The sequence below is a fragment of the Rhinolophus hipposideros genome (assembly GCF_964194185.1).
Source record: "Rhinolophus hipposideros genome assembly, chromosome: 13".
Taxonomy (NCBI): Eukaryota; Metazoa; Chordata; class Mammalia; order Chiroptera; family Rhinolophidae; genus Rhinolophus; species Rhinolophus hipposideros.
This window is the reverse complement of record NC_138059.1, coordinates 62,056,753-62,078,259: the sequence shown is the minus strand read 5'-3', so window position 1 is coordinate 62,078,259 and position 21,507 is coordinate 62,056,753. Positions and strand designations below refer to the sequence as shown.

Below are 21,507 nucleotides of genomic sequence, written 5' to 3'. Positions count from 1 at the left end.
TCCTTACATCTCCTCTTTTGAGTCTAATGTATAAAATAATCTGCAAAACTGCCATTTTCTGGAGCATGATCTCAATCCACTGAGATTTTTGCTTCCCGGCAGTTGTTATCAGCTTGGCTCAAATAAAGTCTTATAAGTCATTTTCTTAGGACATTCTTTCGTCAACTATAATAGTAACCAGAAGGTAGTTACGAATTTATTAATACCAGCTAACCTTTCCTGCCTACGCCCCTAATCTGTAAAATGGGTATAGATCTAGGTCTGAATGCCTATCCAGCCACTTAATGACTGCCTGAGCTTAAGCAAGTCATTTCCTTTCTGACCGTGTTTCCTAACAAGGTTATTACGAAGAACAAATGATGACACCCTGTATATAAACTCCGTGACAAACATACATTAAGAACTTAAGAAATGAATGACTGCTATTACTCTCTGAGGGGAGGCGGTATTATGTTGTGAACTGCAAAAAAGTACAGGGGACAAGGAAACAAATGGCGCCTCAGCGACCCTCAGTAGAGAGGGAAATAAGGCAGAAAACGGGGCTCAGGCACCTCAGCGACTTTAAAAAGCGGGAGGGAATGAAAATAGAAAAGTGTGGCAGAAAAAAAGACCTTAACAAACACTCCGATAATCAATTCACTGTTTTCCCCCTGTTCTTACGACCACCAGCCTAAAGACCATTTCTCTCAACTTCCCAGCCCGCCATATCTCTGGACATGTATTTACTGTACCTTCTTCAGAGAGCCTTTCATTTCCCTCCCCTTCTAGAAGTCGCGAAGTTCGGACCATCTGCTTCCGACCCCCATTCCCTTTAACTGCTTCTTTCCAAGCTTCCCCGTATCCTTCCCTCAGCCTAAGGGGAAGTGAAGCTTGACGCACCGCAGTGCATCCTAGGAAAGATGGTCTCTCACACTGTTTTGCTTGGGCCCCAGAATGGGGAAGACGGCAAAGCCGACCCAGTTAAAACTACAACTCCCGGCGGGCAACTTGAGTGACTAGCTTCCTTTCTGCCCCTCCTTCCTACCGCCTTCCTCTTCCTCCCCTCCGCGGGCGCGGAACCACCTGGCCTCACGGTATTTGTAGTTCTTTACGTACCTAAGATCCTAGCAGTCGATGGCCAATAAGGAGGCTCGAAGACTCTAACTCCCAGAAGGCAGAGCTGAAGTTGCGCCTGCGCACTCTCAGTGAGGGCGTGTATGTCCGTGTGTCTGAGGGAGAGAGAGCGAGAGTCAGTGAGTGTGAGTGCGGGTTAGGGTGGTGGCCGTTACGTTCGGGGCAACGGCTAAGGCGGTGGAGAAGTAAGAAGAGCAACAACGTCCGGCGCTTCCGCCTTCGCTTAGGAGGAGGAGGAGCTGGTAGGGAAAGGAAACTGATTCGCCCTGGGCCTGGACTAGACCGAGTCGGGCCGGTGGGGGTCTGGGCTATGAGCCTTTGAGGGTCGCTTGGGACGCGGAGCGAGACACGAGAGCCGAGAGCTATGTCTCAGCCGCCGCCGCCGCCTCCGCTGCCGCCGCCACCTCCTCCCCCTGAGGCTCCGCAGACTCCGCCGTCCCTGGCGGCGGCTGCGGCGGCTGCTCCGGGGGGCCTCTCGAAGCGGAGAGACCGGAGAATCCTTTCCGGGAGCTGCCCGGATCCGAAGTGCCAGGCGCGTCTGTTCTTCCCGGCCTCCGGTTCTGTCAGCATCGAGTGTACCGAGTGCGGACAGCGGCACGAGCAGCAACAGCTGCTGGGGGTGGAGGAGGTGACGGACCCGGACGTAGTGCTGCACAACCTGCTGCGGAACGCGCTGCTGGGGGTGACAGGGGCCCCCAAGAAGAACACGGAACTGGTGAAGGTGATGGGCCTTTCCAACTACCACTGCAAATTGTTGTCGCCCATATTAGCTCGCTATGGAATGGACAAACAGACAGGCCGAGCTAAGCTTCTCCGGGACATGAACCAGGGCGAGCTGTTCGATTGTGCTTTACTGGGAGACCGCGCCTTCCTCATCGAACCCGAGCACGTCAACACGGTGGGCTATGGCAAGGACCGCTCCGGAAGCCTCCTGTATTTGCATGACACTCTTGAAGACATCAAGCGGGCCAATAAAAGTCAGGAATGCCTCATTCCAGTGCATGTGGACGGCGATGGACACTGCCTGGTCCATGCGGTGTCCCGGGCTCTCGTGGGCCGGGAGCTCTTCTGGCATGCCTTGAGAGAGAATCTGAAACAGCACTTTCAGCAGCACCTGGCTCGATATCAAGCCCTGTTCCATGACTTCATTGATGCCGCTGAGTGGGAGGACATTATCAATGAGTGTGACCCTCTCTTTGTACCACCTGAGGGTGTTCCATTGGGCCTGAGGAACATCCACATATTTGGCCTTGCCAATGTGTTGCATCGCCCCATTATTCTGTTAGATTCTCTCAGTGGGATGAGAAGCTCTGGTGATTATTCAGCCACCTTTCTGCCTGGGCTCATCCCTGCAGAGAAGTGCACTGGGAGAGATGGTCATTTGAACAAACCAATCTGTATTGCATGGAGTAGCTCTGGTAGAAACCATTATATACCTTTGGTAGGCATCAAAGGGGCTGCTTTGCCCAAACTGCCTATGAATTTGCTTCCTAAAGCGTGGGGTGTGCCTCAGGACCTTATTAAAAAGTACATCAAACTTGAAGAGGATGGTGGTTGTGTTATTGGAGGAGATCGAAGCCTGCATGATAAATACTTACTTAGGCTTGTTGCTGCTATGGAAGAAGTGTTTATGGACAAACACGGTATCCATCCTAGTTTGGTTGCTGATGTCCATCAGTATTTCTACAGGAGGACTGGGGTGATAGGAGTTCAGCCTGAAGAAGTCACAGCAGCTGCTAAAAAAGCAGTAATGGATAATCGCCTTCACAAATGTTTGCTCTGCGGTGCCCTTTCTGAACTTCATGTTCCTCCAGAGTGGTTGGCTCCAGGAGGGAAACTGTATAACTTGGCAAAAGGTACTCATGGACAGCTGAGGCCTGACAAAAATTACAGCTTTCCCTTAAACAATTTGGTTTGTTCATATGATTCAGTGAAAGATATTCTGATACCTGACTACGGATTGAGTAACCTAACTGCTTGTAATTGGTGCCATGGCACATCTGTGAGAAGGGTAAGAGGAGATGGGTCTATTGTGTATTTGGATGGAGACAGAACTAATTCTAGGTCCACTGGTGGCAAATGTGGTTGTGGATTCAAACATTTTTGGGATGGCAAAGAATATGACAATCTACCAGAAGCTTTTCCTATTACTTTGGAATGGGGTGGCAGAGTGGTCAGAGAAACAGTATATTGGTTTCAGTATGAAAGTGATTCATCTTTGAATAGTAATGTTTATGATGTTGCAATGAAACTTGTTACCAAGCACTTTCCAGGTGAATTTGGGAGTGAAATCCTAGTTCAGAAAGTTGTCCACACTATATTGCATCAGACTGCCAAAAAGAATCCTGATGATTACACTCCTGTAAATATAGATGGTGCTCATGCCCAAAGAGTTGGAGATGTACAAGGACAAGAGTCGGAGTCTCAGCTCCCAACCAAAATCATTCTTACTGGACAGAAAACAAAAACTTTGCACAAGGAAGAGTTAAACATGAGTAAAACTGAAAGAACTATTCAACATAATATTACGGAACAGGCTTCTGCAATGCAGAAACGGAAAACAGAGAAGTTAAAACAAGAACACAAAGGACAGGCCAGGACTGTTTCTCCCAGTGCCATTCGTGATGGTCCATCCTCTGCACCTGCTACCCCAACCAAGGCTCCCTATTCACCAACAACTTCGAAGGAAAAGAAGATCCGAATAACAACTAATGATGGACGACAGTCCATGGTTACTCTTAAGTCTTCAACAACCTTTTTTGAACTGCAGGAAAGCATAGCCAGAGAATTCAACATTCCTCCATATTTACAGTGTATTCGCTATGGCTTTCCTCCTAAAGAGTTAATGCCACCCCAGGCAGGAATGGAAAAGGAGCCAGTTCCTTTACAGCATGGTGACAGAATTACAATTGAGATTCTAAAAAGTAAAGCAGAAGGTGGTCAGTCTGCTGCAGCACACTCGGCCCACACTGTGAAACAAGAAGAGATTGCTGTTACTGGTAAACTGTCATCTAAGGAACTTCAGGAGCAAGCTGACAAAGAAATGTACACCTTGTGTCTTTTAGCAACATTAATGGGTAAGATCAATTTAACTCAGATGGTATTTCTTAATTGTGAATATAATGTGCTGAGTTTTTCTGTTTGTGAAAAAAAATCTGTGATCATAAAAACTATTTGATTATATATTTTTGGACAAAATTTTCTTTAGCTTTTTGACAGTTTTTGGGTAGATATTGGTGTGATTCTCTATTGAGTAAATATTAGGAAAACGTAAGAAAGTGAAAGTAGTCCCTTAACTGTCCCCAGATTATTTAAATATAATTTATCCTTCTACATTTTTTTAAATAGGTATTTAATAGATCCATTTAAAGCCTTTTTCATTAGCCCCTCCTTTGCCTTTATTGAGTGTGCCCACCTTTCCCCTTTTCATTTTTAAGTTTTATTTTCCTGCATGTCATGTGATTTCAGGACTTCCTGTTTGATGAATTGCAGTTTCTGGTGTTTATGTTCTCACTGCACTCCCACCAAATAATCTCCTCCATTTCTTCTCTTCTCCCTTTCCAAGTTCATCACATTTTTCTTACTTGTACATTAGGATTTGTGTTCAAGTAATTTCCTTGCTCAGTGACTCTTTGTCATCAATTGTAATGAACTATTGTAACTCCTGAGAAATATGAAGAACAGAGGTAGATTTTAATGGGGTTGCTTAAGAAGCATTTCTTTTTTTCATAACAGTATAAATTAAAGGAAACTATATTATCAGCAGAATATGTAATTTAAAACTTAGATGATTTGAGATATGATCCAATGGTGCACTTTTTACGTTATTTTTATTTGTTTAATCTATGTTTTAAAATCAGTGTTAACATACTTTACATAACAAAGCTCAAAGTAGAAGTAAAATTTAAATATATTAACATAATAGAAAGGCTGTGTTTTTTGCTGAAATTAGAGCTCTCAACTACAAAAGTGTTCTGGGTTTTGATTCTGTTTTCTAAGAGTAATAAATATCAGTGGATTGGGCCTTGACCTTCCAAAATGAAGATTATTTATTCCTGGCTTATTAAGTTTGGGGACCTAGTAGTTAGCAAGAGATCTAAATGACCCGTACAAATTTATAAGTTGACATTGCTGATTTTATTTTGGCAGACATAGTCATTGAATTTGGGGAATATATCAAGAAATGTACTAGTGGGCACTTTATGTGTTACGTATCTCAGTTTTTAGTGTCTTAGAGACTGCATAGAATGGAAGAAAGATTGTGTGATCTTTGGAGTAAGAAAGACCTAGAATTTGAATCTTGGCTCCACTACTTATTAACTTAGTGATTTCAGGTAAGCTACTTAACCCCCCAGCCTCCTTTATATAAAATACCTTGTAGCTGGTATATGAGGCAGCAGTATAATATTCCTAGAACTCTGAAAATTGAATAACATCAGCACAAAATGGATAAAATTAGATATATGCAGAAGGCACTTAAAAAAATATATTGGTAGGTGTCCCAGGTCAAAAGTAGGAAAGAGAAGGTCTTCCTCAATAGAAGATGAATTCGAGAGTGTGGCCTGTATCATAAATAACCTTGGATTCTCAGCACCTAGTATTGTGCTCAGCAGGTAGTAGGCGCTTCGAAATGGTTTTCATTGAATTAAATAGATGACATTAACATGTCTGCACAAAGGCTATGTCAGCAGAAAGGGAATGGATGCTCAGCATTGAACATTGAAAAAGAGTTGAAAAGCAGAATTTGGCACTGTTTGTACACTGCTGTACAAAGGGAAAAGATACATCATCTGGGGTTCATGAAAATTCTGGTAACTAGGAAGGTAATCTGTTGGGGGCAGGAATATGTGATCAGTCCTCACCATGGCCTGGCAGAAAGATCTGTATCCCTTGACTGATTCCATATTCATCAAACATCTATTCTGATCACTCATTTAACTTCCCGATGTTAATACCAACATTGATGTACTGGTGACAGTGCGAATGAGGATTATGTCCCCTTGGAAGGCTGTGTTCTCCAGTGTAGGTTAATACATTGGCATGGGTGAGATTATGATCATTAATCTAAAAGTCTGATCAGCATCACGATGTATTTCATAACAAAATTTAGTACAATATAATTCTGATTTATAATTAGTCACTTTTACTTTTGGTTTGAGGTTTCTGGACCTGAATATCTGAGTACTGTGGACTGTGGACTGCAGTGAGTTCACCAAGATAATGTCTTCCTGTTATGATCCCTCCTCTTCACCTCCAACATTTATGTCGCTGCCCTTACAAACAACAAATTTCTTTAAATCTTCCACTCCAGGCCCAAAATTTGAGCATAAAAAAAGTGTTATGTTAATTTTATAGTGGTAGCCCTTGAGAAACTTTCTGCTTTAAAGGACTAAGACAGTGCTTGGCCTGTATTAGTCCCTCCATAAATATTAGTTTCCTACCTCTAATTCTCTTATAACTGTATTTGAATTATATAGATGATATTCTTAATAAAAAGTGGTGTGTTTGTAAAATGTCAGCTTGGAAATAGTTATATACACACAACCTTATGTAAAGAGTTCTGGGAAACTATTGATGTTTAGGTTGAAGTGGGCTAGAAAATGAGAAACGATGGCTTATTTGAAAAATTGCAAGTTTCAAAGTGCAGAAATTGCTTTGTGAATTACTTTGTGAGCTAAGCTGCTGATATATTAATTTAGAAAATAGCTCATTAAGCTTTATGCTGTTCAAATAGCTGGCTCCTTCTCATTTAGGTTTAGGCTTAATTAAATACCATTTTCTTACGAGAGGCTTTCTCCTCCTGATCACCTCATCTAAGGGTTTGAGAGGCCCTTGCTAAGCACTCTTGAATAGGTCCCCTCTATCATTGTATCCTCTTCATTCCTCTCACAGCACCTATTGCAAGATTTCATTATCTTATTTGTTGGTTTACTTATTCATTTGCCTTCCCCACTGTATTTTAAACTCCACAAACACAGAGACAAGAGCCTGTTTTATTCACTGATGAAAACCCTAACACCTAGTACAGGGCCTGACACTTATTAGGTGCCAAGTAACTGTTTGTTGAATGAATGAATGCAGATTATTTCAGCAAAATGAATGTCTGCTATGAATTAGACTGTGCTGGAGGTACAAAGATGAATGAGACACAGTCCTTGTTCTCCATAAGCTTACCTGCAGGATTCCAACTGAGGACATCCCATACTTTTAAAGCTTGCATCAGCATATCTTTAGCTTTCTCTTCTTTATACATAAAAATTATAAAAAACGTGTATAAATATAGGATTGTATATCTTCATTAAATAGATTGACTGCTTGATAGTCAGGGACATGTGCTTTTTCTTTCACTGTTTGTAAATAGAATATTTATTAAGTGGAATTTATACTATTATTTATTTATATCAACAAGACATTAAGTACATCAGTCTTTTTCTCAGTATGAACCATTCATGGAACTAGTCACTTTGAATTTTAAGATGATAGTTTTAAAATGTAAGTGTTCTTCCTCTATTTTTTTTTTTTTAATTTTATTGAGGAATATTGGGGAACAGTGTATTTTTCCAGGACCCATCAGCTCCAAGTCAAGTCATTTTCAATCTAGTGGAGGGCACAGCTCACTGGCCCATGTGGGAATCGAACCTGTGACCTTGGTGTTTTGAGCACTGCACTCTAACCAACTAAGCCAACCGACTGCCCTCTTCCTGTAATTTTTGACATGTTTTAATCTACTTTATCCAGACCACTGAAGATTATTGAACAAGATTTTCAGACTGTAATCTTCATTATTTATATAGTATTGGAGTGACTAACTCTGGTATTTCAAAACATGTTATTAAATTTTCTTGTAGAACAGTTTTTTGTGGATCTTCTTTTGTGGTAGGTATGGTGGATGGTACATCATCCACCATAAACACTAGGCTAATTTATTTTTTTTCTTAGCAATATATTCTAACTTTCTACTTAATTTTCTTTTTCAAGATATAAAGACAGATTTGTGAAAAATAGAATTTGTGAGTTTAAAGTTGTTTCAATGGAATGAAGCAAGTTGTGATATTTACCTCATTCACTACAAAGTTTAGTGACCTTTCAGGAGTTGAGAAACTTGTTTGATTTTTATATACTTTCTATCTTCCTGAAAAAAACTATGAATTTTTGATACACATTTTTTAAAGTGCACAGTATTTTGTAATTTCATAGTACCTCTTGATGTTATAACTGCCTTAGAATTTTCCAGAATTATATATTGGATTAAAACACTTATGTTTTAGGTGATATTAGTCTGAGTATCATTAGTGCGTCTTGATTTTTTTTGTTCAAATGTTGGATGAAGGACAGCTTCAAATCTAGTACTTAATGCATATTATTATTATTCTTTACATGCCATCTGATAGCCCTTCTGATTGATTTACATAGAACATATTTCTAATGGAACAATTGATTTCTAATGGAGCAGTTGATAAAGTTGATTAAAAATAACTCATATAGATATATCTTAAGATAAATGTATATGTTATAAATGGTGATTTTATACTATCACACTTTGAAGATTAAGTTAAATGTTGATTCTGTTCCTTTCCATATTCAGCTACTTTGATACCTTTTATTTCCCTTCATATTTTTCCATTACAAGATAATATTATTTTTAAAAATTCAAAGAATTGAAGTATGTATACAATAAAACATAAGTTTTCTTTAACATTTGCACACTGCAGAGAGAATCAGATTCTGTATGTGTGTGTACACATTTACACACAACTTTCTGTGCACGTATGTGTATGATAAATACATCTTTTAATGCTGATGATAACACTAAAAGCTGTACAGGCTGGGTACACTTAAGGGACTGAGTAAAAGAGAAACAGGCATGCCATTCTTAGAAACGGTTTTGACTATTGGTAAGATAGATACATTTTTAGATGGGAGGATCTGTAGGAAGGATGGAAAAATGGCAGCAATTCTTTCAGCTAATGAATATCTTTAGGATTCTTTCTAGTGGAAACAGTCCCATGTTCCTGGTTTAAATGTGCATTTTATTTTGGTCGTTTTATTTTGTGGTCTTAGATACTTCAGTTCAGAGTTAATTTTAGGTATTTTTAGGTAGATTTTTAAAAATGTATTTCATCTGGATACTAGATTTTAAAATTTACTCACTTCATAAATTGCAAAGTAGAAACTTCAAATAGCCTTTTTGCTTATCTAAAGTTAGAAAATTGGAATGATGACTTTTTAAACTCACTTTTAACCCCATGATTGTATTATTAGTAGTAAAAGTTAGAAAAATATAACAATATTTTTAAAAATGTTTCATTTTAATATACTTCTTTAAATTCAGAAAATTACTTCTTATTGAAGAGGAAAAAAACATCAGATAAACCAAAAGGAAAATCGTTCCTAATACCACTGCCATATGTAACTGCTGTTCAGGTAGGAGAACTGAAAACTATTAGGAGGAAGGATTTGAAGAAGATAAGACGTGAACACAGTTTTGTCTATGGTGGCACTGTAGACTTTTTCTACATTTATACACACACACAATATGTTGAATATAAGTATTCTGTTGCACTGTGAATGAACAGTTGAATTATAAAGTAAAATTAATTGGAAACTAACAAAAATGTGAATTAATTTAGTATTTGCTAGATGCTTTACCAAACTGTTCCCATTCTAATGAAATGGTAGAAAAATAATTCTACCCCACCCCATTTTTAAGATCTAGTTTCTTAGCAACTTTCAAATTTGTAATACAATATTGTTAACTATAGTCACTATGCTGTACATTGCTATGACTTATATATTTTATAACTGGAATGTTGTACCTAAAAGTCTTTCCCTTTGTTTTTGCTATGATTTTGTTTTACTAAATTCATGAAGAGGTACAGATGGTACCATTAGTTATATTTTATCCATAACGTTGAAGAACAGTTATCATTTAGCTACTTCAGTTAAGTTTTTTTAGAACTTCTTTTAGACGTTGTTTAACGTTGTTAAAAGGAAAAACTTTACTTATATTATTCATTTATATACATTTTATTCAACAAAGGCTAGGAGTGTTACTGGCAGCACTGTGCCAGGCCCTGGGAATAGAAAGTCAGATAGGTCACTGACCGTTTCCTGACTCTGAAAAACTTGTAGTCTTGAAGGGGAACAGAAAAAGTAAATTAAATTAACCTGCAGTGTGATAAGGGGTATGGTATTCATATATAGGAACAGCAAGGGCGGTTGCTGCCTGACCACCACTCTAGGGAGGAAGTGACACCTAAATTGAGGTTTTTTAAAATTTATTTATTTAAACTTTATTGAGGTAACACTGGTTAATAACATTATGTAATTTTCAGGTATACAACATTATAATTCGATGTCTGTGTATTCTATTGCGTGCTCACCACCAAAAGACTAGTTTCCTTTGGTTACCATATATTTGATTTCCCTTTACCTAATTCACCCTCCTCCTCCCCCGTTTCCCTTTGGTAACCACCATTCTGCTGTATGTAACTATAACTTTTGTTTGTTCACGTTTCTTTTTTGTTTTATATTCCTCATACAAGTGAAATCATGGTGTTTTTCCTTTTCCATCTGACTTATTTCACTTAGCATAATACCCTCAAGATCCATCCATGTTGTCGCAAATGGCAATATGTCATCTTTTTGATGGCTGAGTAGTATTCCACTGTGTGTATACACCACATCTTCTTTATCCAGTCATATGTTGATGGACACTTAGGTTGTTTTCATATCTTGGCTACTGTAAATAATGCTGCAGTTAGTGGCCTTTGGGGAACCAGAGCAGTTTGGTGGTATTGCTTTATAAAAATCAAGTTAGCATATGGTGAGAGATGTGAGCTAGGTGAGAGGGCAAGGACTCTCTCAAGAGTGCCTTTCATGCTGTGAAAAAGGAGCTTAGACTTTACCATATGGTTTTGGGAAAGCATTAAAGGTTTAACTCTGAAGGCTGTGTTTGGGGGATTGGGATTGGGGGGGAACAAGATCAGAGGGAAACCCAGTTATGAGGTAGTAGCAGTAGTTCAGGCAGGAGACGAAACTGAACCAGGGCTTGCACAAGGGATGGAGAGAAGTGCAGTACAGAGCCCTGAGAGACTGATGGGGGGATTGCGGTGTCACAATCCCGGTTTCTTAATCTCTAATCCCTTTCCTTGGTTCTGTTACCAGTAGAAGTGACTTCAGGGAAGCGTTTGATTATCATAGGAAATAATTTGCCTATTTTTTTTCTCTCCCAACCAGTTGTTGATGTCATGGATTTCTATAAGAAAAGACATAGGTAGTTCTGTCAAATGTGTTGTAACACAATTTGGCCTCTAGTATAGGTTTAATATCAATGGAAAGGGTATATAAGCTTTGGAACAACACAGGGTTCAAATCCTGGCTCCGCTATTTACTAGCTGTTTGATCTTGAGAGAATTAGTTAAGCTCTCTGGGCTTGTTTCCTTGTCTGTAAAATAGGGCTTAGTTGTGATGAGAAAATGAAACCATGTAAAGTGGCTGCTCAGAGCTGGGTAGATAATGGATAGCGGTTTAGATGGTATTTATCCCTCTCTCAAAGCCTCCCTTAAAGCAATAGAGCACGCGTACTCAGTGAGGCCGTATTGCCCTGAAGAGGGTGAAAACTGGTTCTTGGGGGAGCGGGAGGATAAAAAAATCTTACCTATTTAATGAATACAGCGCAGATATATAGTACATAAATAGAGAAACAGTATATCTCTAGTATTCAAATATCATGGGGGAGGTGGGTTAGGAACATGTTTAAAAAGGATCCTTAGGGGGAGATTATGAAAACAAGGTTGATAAACACTCGAATAAGAGTTCTTATTTCTTAGAGTTATGCCTGCTTAAGCAAGAAATAGTTGGGTATATAAAGTACTGAAAAATGTCATTTTCCTTACTGAAGTATTTAGGTAGTCAGTTCTGAGGAATTCACTATTTTGGTACCTGTTTAGTTTTTTACCACAATAATTAAGTGCTACCATATAATTTTAAAATGTATTTTCCAAGTAAATGATATCCTAGAGTATTTTATAAAATACTAAGTACATTTAAGATAACATTAATAACTAAATGAAAGGTCATCACCACAGAAATAATTTATCCAAATGAAGTTTAATAATAAGTTCCTTCAACTTAAATATAGCCATATTCTAATGGCACTGTATCATTAGTGAATGAAATAAGTGTGTAAGTAAATATTCTAGTTAACTGAAACTTTGTCAGGCTTTTAAAATTTATATACTTTAAACTGATAAACTGAGCATCTTCAGCCAACTGCCGTGAAAATTCATATTCCTGTTTATAAATGTGGAAAGGGGCTGGAGTGCTGTGAGATTGTAGGTATGTAGTAATTACTTCGCATCACCAATAACCTCCATTCAAAGCCCAGCTCTGATAGTATAATCTACTAGTAGGAAAGATAAAAGTTAACTTTTCTTTGTTAAAATTAACTGAAAATAGTCTGGATTAGAATAGTAGTACTGCACATTATCAGATTAGAAAATAATGAAAGTATAAAGAAACCAAACAGCCACATTCCACAAACTAAAAGTAACTTTCATGTTCTTTCCAGTTGTTATTAACTTCTTGAACAGTGATTATCATTCTTAAATTTTCATTTGAAACTTCTTATTGAAATAAGCACTGTCAAAGAATGTTCTTGAAAAAATGTTTTTGTGAAATGGTGGTTTGTTTGTGGATATTTTGTGGACTTCTAAAGGTTATTCTAAATCTTCAACAAGTTATTTTCCCCCAAATTTTCTATTTTGAAAAGACCACTTTGGAACAACAAAATACAATATAATTACTTATCTTCAGCCTTCCTATTTATTTTTCTCCCTAGCCCTTCCATCTGGTTTTATTTGGTTTTAACATAAATATAGAAAATACAATTTTATACTTTTAAAAATTATCTTTCTGTAACCTTTTCTGTTGGTCTAGTCCAAGGTTGCAAATAGTTTCCTCTGAGCTGTATTGAGTTTTCAGATCTATTTTGTTTAATATCACCCGTATTGACTTGTGTAGTTTTAAAGATATTTCTGAATTAGTGCCTACATTTAAAAATTGGGAGAATTCACATTAAAACCCCAGATTTCTGGATTCTCTTGAGAAACCATATGATCTTCAAACATTGGGCCTACACTCTTCCATGATAACACTTGCCAGTGGCTGCCGCCTTCGATGGGCCATGCGTCTTCCAGTGTGCCATAACCCCGTCACTCTATGTCGTCTCCCTGTGCTGTGTCCGTCTGCATCGCTCATTTAGGAGGTCTGCCTTGCAATCTGTGTAAGAGGCTAATCCATATAAAAGCAACCTTCGGTTGAACTCTTGTTTGCTGCTAATACTGAATCTGTTTTTATTTTATAGGAGAAGATGTATGGTCTTATGCAAAAGGGCTTCCTCACCTGTTCCAGCCGGGTGGCGTATTCTACAATATTATGAAGAAAACCATGGGTATAGTTAATTTCTGATTTTATTCTTAGATAATATCTTCATTCCAGCTGTTATAAGATTAAGAAAGTTCAGATAGTATTCTTCTAAAACTATTTCCAATGTTAATTGTAGGTATATATTCTTTGTTAGCAGTTTACCTAGTTAAAATGGATTGTCCTGATAATGATCAGCTGTTTTCTGCTGTAATATTACTAAAAATATCCTATCACTTTTTTGCTCCTATTTCCTCATTTACATTACGTATGAGTTTTTTTTGTTTTGATTTACTGGGGTGACATTTGTTAGTAAAATTACATAGATTTCAGGTGTACAATTCTGTAATACATCATCTATATATCCCATTGTGTGTTCACCACCCAGAGTCAGTTCTCCTTCCATCACCATATATTTGACCCCCTTACCCTCATCTCCCTCCCCCCACCCCCTTTACCCTCTGGTAACCACTAAACTATTGTCTGTGTCTGTCAGTTTTTCTTTCTCATTTGTTTGTCTTGTTCTTTTGTTGTTTTTGGTTTATATACCACATGTCAGTGAAATCATAGGGTTCTCTGCTTTCTCTGTCTGACTTATTTCACTTAGCATTATACTCTCAAGGTCCATCCATGTTGTCACAAATGTTCCTATATCATCTTTTCTTACCGCCGAATAGTACTCCATTGTGTATATATACCACAACTTCTTTATCCAGTCATCTATCGAAGGACATTTTGGTTGTTTTCATGTCTTGGCCATCGTAAACAAAGCTGCAATGAACATTGGAGCACACGTGTCTTTATGTGTAAATGTTTTCGGATTTTTTGGGTCGATACCCAGGAGAGGGATTGCTGGGTCATATGGTCATTCTATTTGTAATTTTTTGAGGAACCTCCACACTGCCTTCCATAAAGGCTGTACCAGTCTGCATTCCCACCAGGGATTCCTTTTCCTTCACAGTCTCTCCAACACTTGTTACTATTTGTCTTGTTGATGATAGCCATTCTGACTGGGGTGAGGTGATATCCCATTGTTGTTTTTATTTGCATTTCTCTGATGATTAGTGATGTTTAGCATTTTTTCATATGTCTATTTGCCATTTGTATGTCCTCTTTGGAGAAATGTCTCTTCAGGTCCTCTGCCCATTTTTCAATTGAGTTGTTTGTTTTTTTGTTTTTGAGTTTCGTGAGTTCCTTGTATATTTTGGATATTAGCCCCTTATCAGAGGTGCTGTTTGCAAAAATCTTCTCCCATTCAGTCGGCTGCCTCTTTATTTTGTCGATGGTTTCTTTTGCTGTGCAGAAGCTTTTAAGTTTCCTATAGTACCATTTGTTTATTTTAGCTTTTACTTCCTTTGCCTTTGGAGTCAAATTCATAAAATGTTCTTTGAACCCAAGGTCCATAAGTTTAGTACCTATGTTTTCTTCTATGCAGTTTATTGTGTCAGGTCTTATGCTTAAGTATTTGATCCATTTTGAATTAATTTTGGTACATGGTGACAGATAGCAGTCTAGTTTCATTCTTTTGCACATGGCTATCCAATTCTCCTAGCACCATTTATTGAAGAAGCTGTCTTTCCAAGTATATGAGCCTTAACAGCTAAAGACAAATTGTGAAATGAGAAGCAAATCTGGTTGTAAGGCTGGTGACTATCCCAGAACCAGATAAGATAGTATTTTGTTATTGTTATGCTTTGGCTGTGATTATTACAGCTCATTTTACATTTAACTTGTTTTCACATTGTCTGTGCATTGTTTGTAAAGATATGTGTGAGTATATAACTATATCTGCATAGTTTTAAGGTCTTAAAAGAGAAGATACTGGTGTGTGTGTTTGGTACTCATGTATTTTTTCAAAAATTTTATGTGAATGCTTTTGGCCTCAGACTTTATCACTCTGGCTTGTGTCCCTTCTTCACCTACTGGACCTCAGTAGACATTAAGTGCTTAATCTCTATTTTATGGTTTTTATCTCTTCCTCACTTTTTTTCATTCTTACCCTTTCCAACTTGGCTATAATAGAACTGTTCAAGCATATATAAAAGTAACAAGAATAATATATAATAAGCCCCTATCTACCCACCAACCAGCTTCAACAATTATCAGTACATTTCTACCCCATCTCAACTACACTATTTTAAAATAAATCCCAGACATAATATAATATCATCTGTAAAGAACTTCAGTATGTATATATATTTTTATTTTTAAAAAATAACCACGATACCATTCTCATATTTAAAAAATATGAACAATAATTTTTCAAATGTCACCAAATATCCAGTCAATGTTTAAATTTCCTTGATTTTTTTTAATTATCTCAAAAAATTGTTTTGTTTTTTTTAAATCAGGGACCAAAGGATGGCTTTCTCCCTCCCTTCCTTCCTTTTCTAAGACAGGATTATTAAAGCATAATTAGCGTACAGTAAAATTCACTTGTAGGTATAAAGGTATATAAATTTTGACAAATATATTCAGTCATGTGACGACCACCACAATCGAGATGAAGAATATTTCATTCAAAAAAGTTGCCTTGTGCCCCTTTCTAATTAATCCCTTACTCTTACCCCCAGACCTTCACAATCATGGATTTGATTTATTTCTATATGTTTGCCTTTTTCCTATCACCATATAAATGGAATTATATAGTGTAACCTTTTGTGTCTTGCTCCTTTGATTTACACAGGGGTTGGCTAATTATTGCCTACGGGCCATATGAGGCCCATTGCTTGTCGTATATAAAGTTTTATCTGAACACAGCTGCACTCATATTTACGTATTATCTATGGCTGTTTCACACTACAATGGTGAGTTGAATAGCTGTGACAGAGGCTTCATGATTTGCAAAACCTAAAATGTTACCATGTTGCTGCTTTACAGAAAAAAATTGCCAGTTTTTGTTTTAGCCTGATGCTTTTGGGATTCATCTATCTGATTGCATGTATTACTGTAGAAGTTCATTCCTTTTTATGGCTGAGTGGCATTCTGTTGTATGTATCACATTTTTTAAACTCCATAACCAATGAAGGACATTTGGTGTTTTTTTTCAGTTTTTGGCTACTATAAATAAAGCCACTAAAAACATTTGTGTATAGGTCTTTGTGTAGACATATGTTTTTACTTCTCTTTGGTAAATACCTGGGAGTGGGATTGCTGAGTCATATGGTAAGTATATACTTATCTTTCTAAGAAACTTCCAAACCATTTTCAAGTGGCTGGGCCATTTTGTATTTGTATAGCACTGTATTAGAGTTTCAGTTGCTCTGTATCCTTGGCAGCACTTGGTAGTATGTTTCTGTTTTAAAACCATTGTAATAGGTTTATAATACTATTTCATAGTGGTTTTAATTTGCATTTCCTTAATAACTAATGATATTGAGACTCTTTTAATGTGCTTATTTGCTATCTTTTCTATCCCCCATTTTCAAATTGGTTTGAATTGTTTTGAGTTTTGAGAGTTCTTTATGTATTCTGAGCACATATCAGTTATTGGATAAGTGTTTTGCAAATATTTTCTCCCAGTTTGTAACTTTTCCGTTCATTCTTTTAACAGCATCTTTGAAGAGCAGAGGTTTCTAATTTTGATAACCAACTTAACAGTTTTTTTCTTTTATGATTTATACTTTTTGTGTCCTATCAAAAAATCTTCGCCTAATCCAAAGTCAGAAATTTTTTCTTCTGTTTTCTTCTAGGAGTTTTATAATTTTAGGTTTTATGTTTAGGTTTATGATGCATTTCAAGTTGATTTTTTAATATGTTGTAAGTTATAAGTCAAGATTTTTTTTTTTTTTTTATGTATGGATGTCCAGTTGTTCCAGAACCATTTGTTTAAAAGGCTATACTTTATCCATTGAATTACTTTGATATTTTTTTCAAACATCAATTGACCGGGTGGATGGGTGGCTCAGTTGGTTAGAGTGGGAGCTCTGGGCAACGGGGCTGCAGGTTCGATTCCCACATGGGCCAGCCAGCTGCACCCTCTGCAGGTAGAATGAAGTCAATGAACTTCCGCTCAGCTCCCGGGTGACCAGATGGCTCAGTTGGTTTGAGCGCGTCCTCTAAACCACAGGGTTGCTGGTTCGGCTCCCGGGAGGGATGGTGGGCTGTGCCCCCTGCAACTAACAACGGCAACTGGACCTAGAGCTGAGCTGTGCCCTCCACAACTAAGATTGAAAGGACAACAGCTTGATTTGGAAAAGTCCTGGAAGTACACACTGTTCCCCAATAAAGTCCTGTTCCCCTTCCCCAATAAAATCTAAAAAAAAAAAAAAATCAATTGACTGAATTATATACTTGAAAAGGGTGAATTATATGCAAAATATGTCAACAAAGTTATTTTTAAAAAATCAGATGACCATATACATATGGGTCTATTTCTAGAATCTTTAAAAAAATTGTTTTGGATATTCCAAGTGCTTCGCTTGTCCCTATAAATTTTATAATCAACTTGTCAATTTCTATAAAAAATGTCTGCTGGGATTATTATTGTGATTATGTTACATGTATAGATCAAATTGAGGATAATTAATATTTTGACATGATTCTAATTCATGAAAATGTTATAGTTCTCCATTTATGTAAGTCTTTAATTTCTCTTACCAAAATTTTGTAATTTTCAGCATATAATTATTGCACATCCTTTGTTAGATTTTTCATGTTTTGGAATGCTATTGTAAGAGATACTTTTAAAAAATGCCCATTTCTGGGTGGCTGGTTAACTCAGTTGTTAGAGCGTGGTGCTAATAACACCAAGGTTGTCGGTTCAAACCCGCATGGGCCACTGTGAGCTGCGCTCTCCTTAAAAAAAAAAAAAATGCTCGTTTCTTATTACTAGTGCACAGACATAAGATTGGTTTTTATGTGATGACGTTGTATCTTGTGGCTTTGCGAAACTCACATATTAGTTCTAGTAGTTTTTTAGCAGATTCTTTGGGATTGTCTATATAGGTCATCATATCTTTTGCAAATAAAAGACAGTTTTCTTCCTTTTCAATCTGTATTTCTTCTATTTCTTTCTCTTGCCTTATGGCACTAGCTGTAAGTTCAGTGTTAAATGAGTGGTGAGAATGTACATTTTTGCCTTCTTCCTGATCTTAGGGGGAAAGCATTCAGCCTGTAGTTTTGTTTTTCAGAAATGCCCTTTATCAGGGCATTCCCTTCTATTCCTAGTTTACTGAAAGTTTATGTTGTGAATGGATGTTGAATTTTATAAGGTGCTCTTTTACTGCATCTATTGAAATGATCTTATAGTTTTTCTCTTTAGTTTGTTGATAGTGTTGAATTGCATTGATTGGTTTTTTTTTGTTTAGCTTTTCTTTTTTTCCATTACAGTTGCCATTCAATATTACATTAGTTTCAGGTGTACAGCACAGTGTTTAGACATTCATATAACTTATGAAGTGATTCCCTCAAAAAAGTCTAGTACTCCCTTGACACCAGACATAGTTATTACAATATTAACTATATTCCCTATGCTGTACTTTCCATCTCCGTGACTATTCACTGATTTTTTGAATGTTGAAATAACTTTGCATGGTGGATTCAAATTGCTCATATTTTGTTGAGTGTTTTTGCATGGTTTCATGTGTTCATGTTCATGAGAGATAATAGTAAGTAGTTTTCTTGTAACGACAGTTTAATCAGGGTGGTGTTGGCTTCATAAAATAGAGTTGGGAAGTGTTCACTCTTCTGTTTTCTGGTAGATTTTGTAATAGTTTTGATATTACTTCTTTCTTAAATGTTTGGTAGAATTCACCATTGAAGCCACCTGTGCTTGCAGTTTTCTTTGTTGGACAATTTTTAACTACAAATTTAATTTCTTCTCTTTTTTGTTAGGAAACACTTCTTAAAAAATTTTTATTGGTGAATATTGGGGAACAGTGTGTTTCTCCAGGGCCCATCAGATCCAAGTCGTTGTCCTTCAATCCAGTTGTGGAGGGCGCAGCTCAGCTCCAAGTCCAGTTGCCGTTTTCAATCTTTAGTTGCAGGGGGCACAGCCCACCATCCCATGCCGGAATTGAACCGGCAACCTTGTTGTTGAGAGCTTGCGCTCTAACCAACTGAGCCACCTGGCTGCCCACGAATTTAATTTCTTAAGAAAGTTATCTCTAATAAAAGTATCCCTTTCTTCTTGAGTAAGCTTGTTTTGTCTTTGAAGAGATGTGTCCATTTCATCTAAGTTATCATTTTATTGGCATAAAATTATTTATAGTATTCGTTTGCTGTCCTTTTAATGTCTGTTAGGTCTATAGCTCTTTCATTTCTGGTATTGTACCTCTCTTGTTTTGTATCTCTTGTTTTGCTGACCAGTCCAGTTAATGGTTTATCAATTTCATTGATCTTTTCAAAGAAACAGCTTTTGGTTTCATAGGTTTTCTCTATTGTTTTTCTGACTTCAGTTTCATTGATTTCTGCTCTTTATTTCCTTCCTTATGCTTGTTTCGAGTTTAATTCACACTTTCCTTTCTAGTTTCTTTAAGGAGAAACTTAGATTATTGATTATAAATTTTTGTTTTCTAATATAAGCATTTAAAGCTATAAATTTCTCTCTGACATCCCCTTTTTCTGCATTTTAACTTTCCCTTGTATTTTAACTTTCTATCGTTCACTTCATTCTACTTTGTGAAATATATTGATACCACTTAGTGGTTTTTTAAAAGTTTGTATTAGGATTATGATAATGGGGAAAATAATAGTTTTTTCAACAAATGGTGCTGGGACAATTGTATATCCACATGCAAAAAAATGAAGTTTGACCTCTTCCTCCTACCAAATACAAAATTAAGTCAAACCTGAGTATAAGAGCTAAAACTAGAAAACTCTTAGAAGAAAACATAGGCATAAAACTTTGACTTTGGATGAGGCAAACAAAACCTTACATGTGACACCAAATGTACAAGCAACAAAAGAAAAAAGTAGTTAAATAAAAAGCAAACTTTTGTGCTGCAAGTTATCCTTTAACTTATAGTGTTCAGTTTTGCTTGTGTTTGAACTTTATAAAAATGGAATGCTATATACATTCTCCTTGACTTGCTTCTTTTATGCAGTACTGTTTCATATTCATTCATGCTGATGGGTTCGACTATAGTTTGTTCATTTTCACTGCTGCATAGTACTCTATTGTGTCATTTTAATATAATTCATCCATTGTTCTCCTGATGCACTTGTGGGTAGTTTCCAGTTTTTTGACATAAGGAAGAATGTAGCTATAAATATTACTGTGTTTCCCTGAAAATAAGACCTAGCTGGACAATTAGCTCTTAATGCGTCTTTTGGAGCAAAGATTAATATAAGACCCGGTATTATATTATGTTAATTATATTAATTATATTATATCATATTATATTATACCCTGTCTTATAGTAAAATAAGACCAGGTCTTATATTAATTTTTGCTTCAAAACATGCATTAGAACTGATTGTCCAGCTAGGTCTTATTTTCGAGGGAAACACAGTAATAGACATGTCTTTTGGTGTATGTGTATAACGGAATTATTGATATGTGATATAGAAATTTTAATACACCTTGATTCTTAAAATTCAGAGGACTAAAAAGTTATATTAAACCTAAATGATTATGCTTAAAGGGATCACAACACTTAAAAGTATTTGCATTGATTTTTTAATACGTACTTTAAAATTTTTAAAAAGCAAAAAGTCTACACACTGTAGAAGTGGGAAAAAGCACCTATAATTTTAAAGTATTTGTCTTATACATACATTTTTGGCATGATTGTAATTAATAGTACTTAGATTTGTTTCCTGCTATTTTACCATCATGCACATTTTACTCTATATATGAGGTATCATAGTTCTCCTATTTATATGAGTATTAATAGCTGCATGTTACTTCCATCAGGTAGACAGACTATAAGTTTCTTAACCATTCTCTTCTTCTTGAAAGCTTAGATGGTTTCCAGTGTTTCACTGTAAATAGTACTATGATGAACATGTGTGGGACTGTGATTC

The 21,507-nt window shown here is 36.8% G+C and overlaps 2 protein-coding genes across 8 annotated transcripts in view; one reads left to right on the top strand and one right to left on the bottom strand.

Annotated features, from left to right (window-relative positions):
* The window catches only part of LOC308506665 (uncharacterized protein), a 32,799-nt gene extending 31,944 nt beyond the window's left edge, over positions 1-855 (bottom strand). For 3 of the 7 annotated variants that reach the window (XR_013994749.1, XR_013994750.1, XM_081070447.1), the window contains exon 1: positions 732-806. Coding sequence is in view for 1 of the 7 variants with exons in the window: in XM_081070447.1 (XP_080926573.1) it covers positions 732-789 (58 nt within the window). In the remaining 6 variants the exon portion in view is untranslated. Of the gene's footprint in view, positions 1-731 lie in introns of all 7 variants that reach the window. The other 4 variants (XR_013994747.1, XR_013994748.1, XR_013994746.1 and 1 more) reach the window with 3 other exon arrangements.
* Positions 856-1,183: 328 nt separating this feature from the next.
* Positions 1,184-21,507, top strand: part of VCPIP1 (valosin containing protein interacting protein 1) — a 29,933-nt gene continuing 9,609 nt past the window's right edge. Inside the window, exons 1-2 of the mRNA XM_081071002.1 lie at positions 1,184-4,190; positions 13,481-13,567. Coding sequence (XP_080927128.1) covers positions 1,478-4,190; positions 13,481-13,567 — 2,800 coding nt within the window. The 5' untranslated portion in view covers positions 1,184-1,477. The remainder of the gene's footprint in view (positions 4,191-13,480; positions 13,568-21,507) is intronic.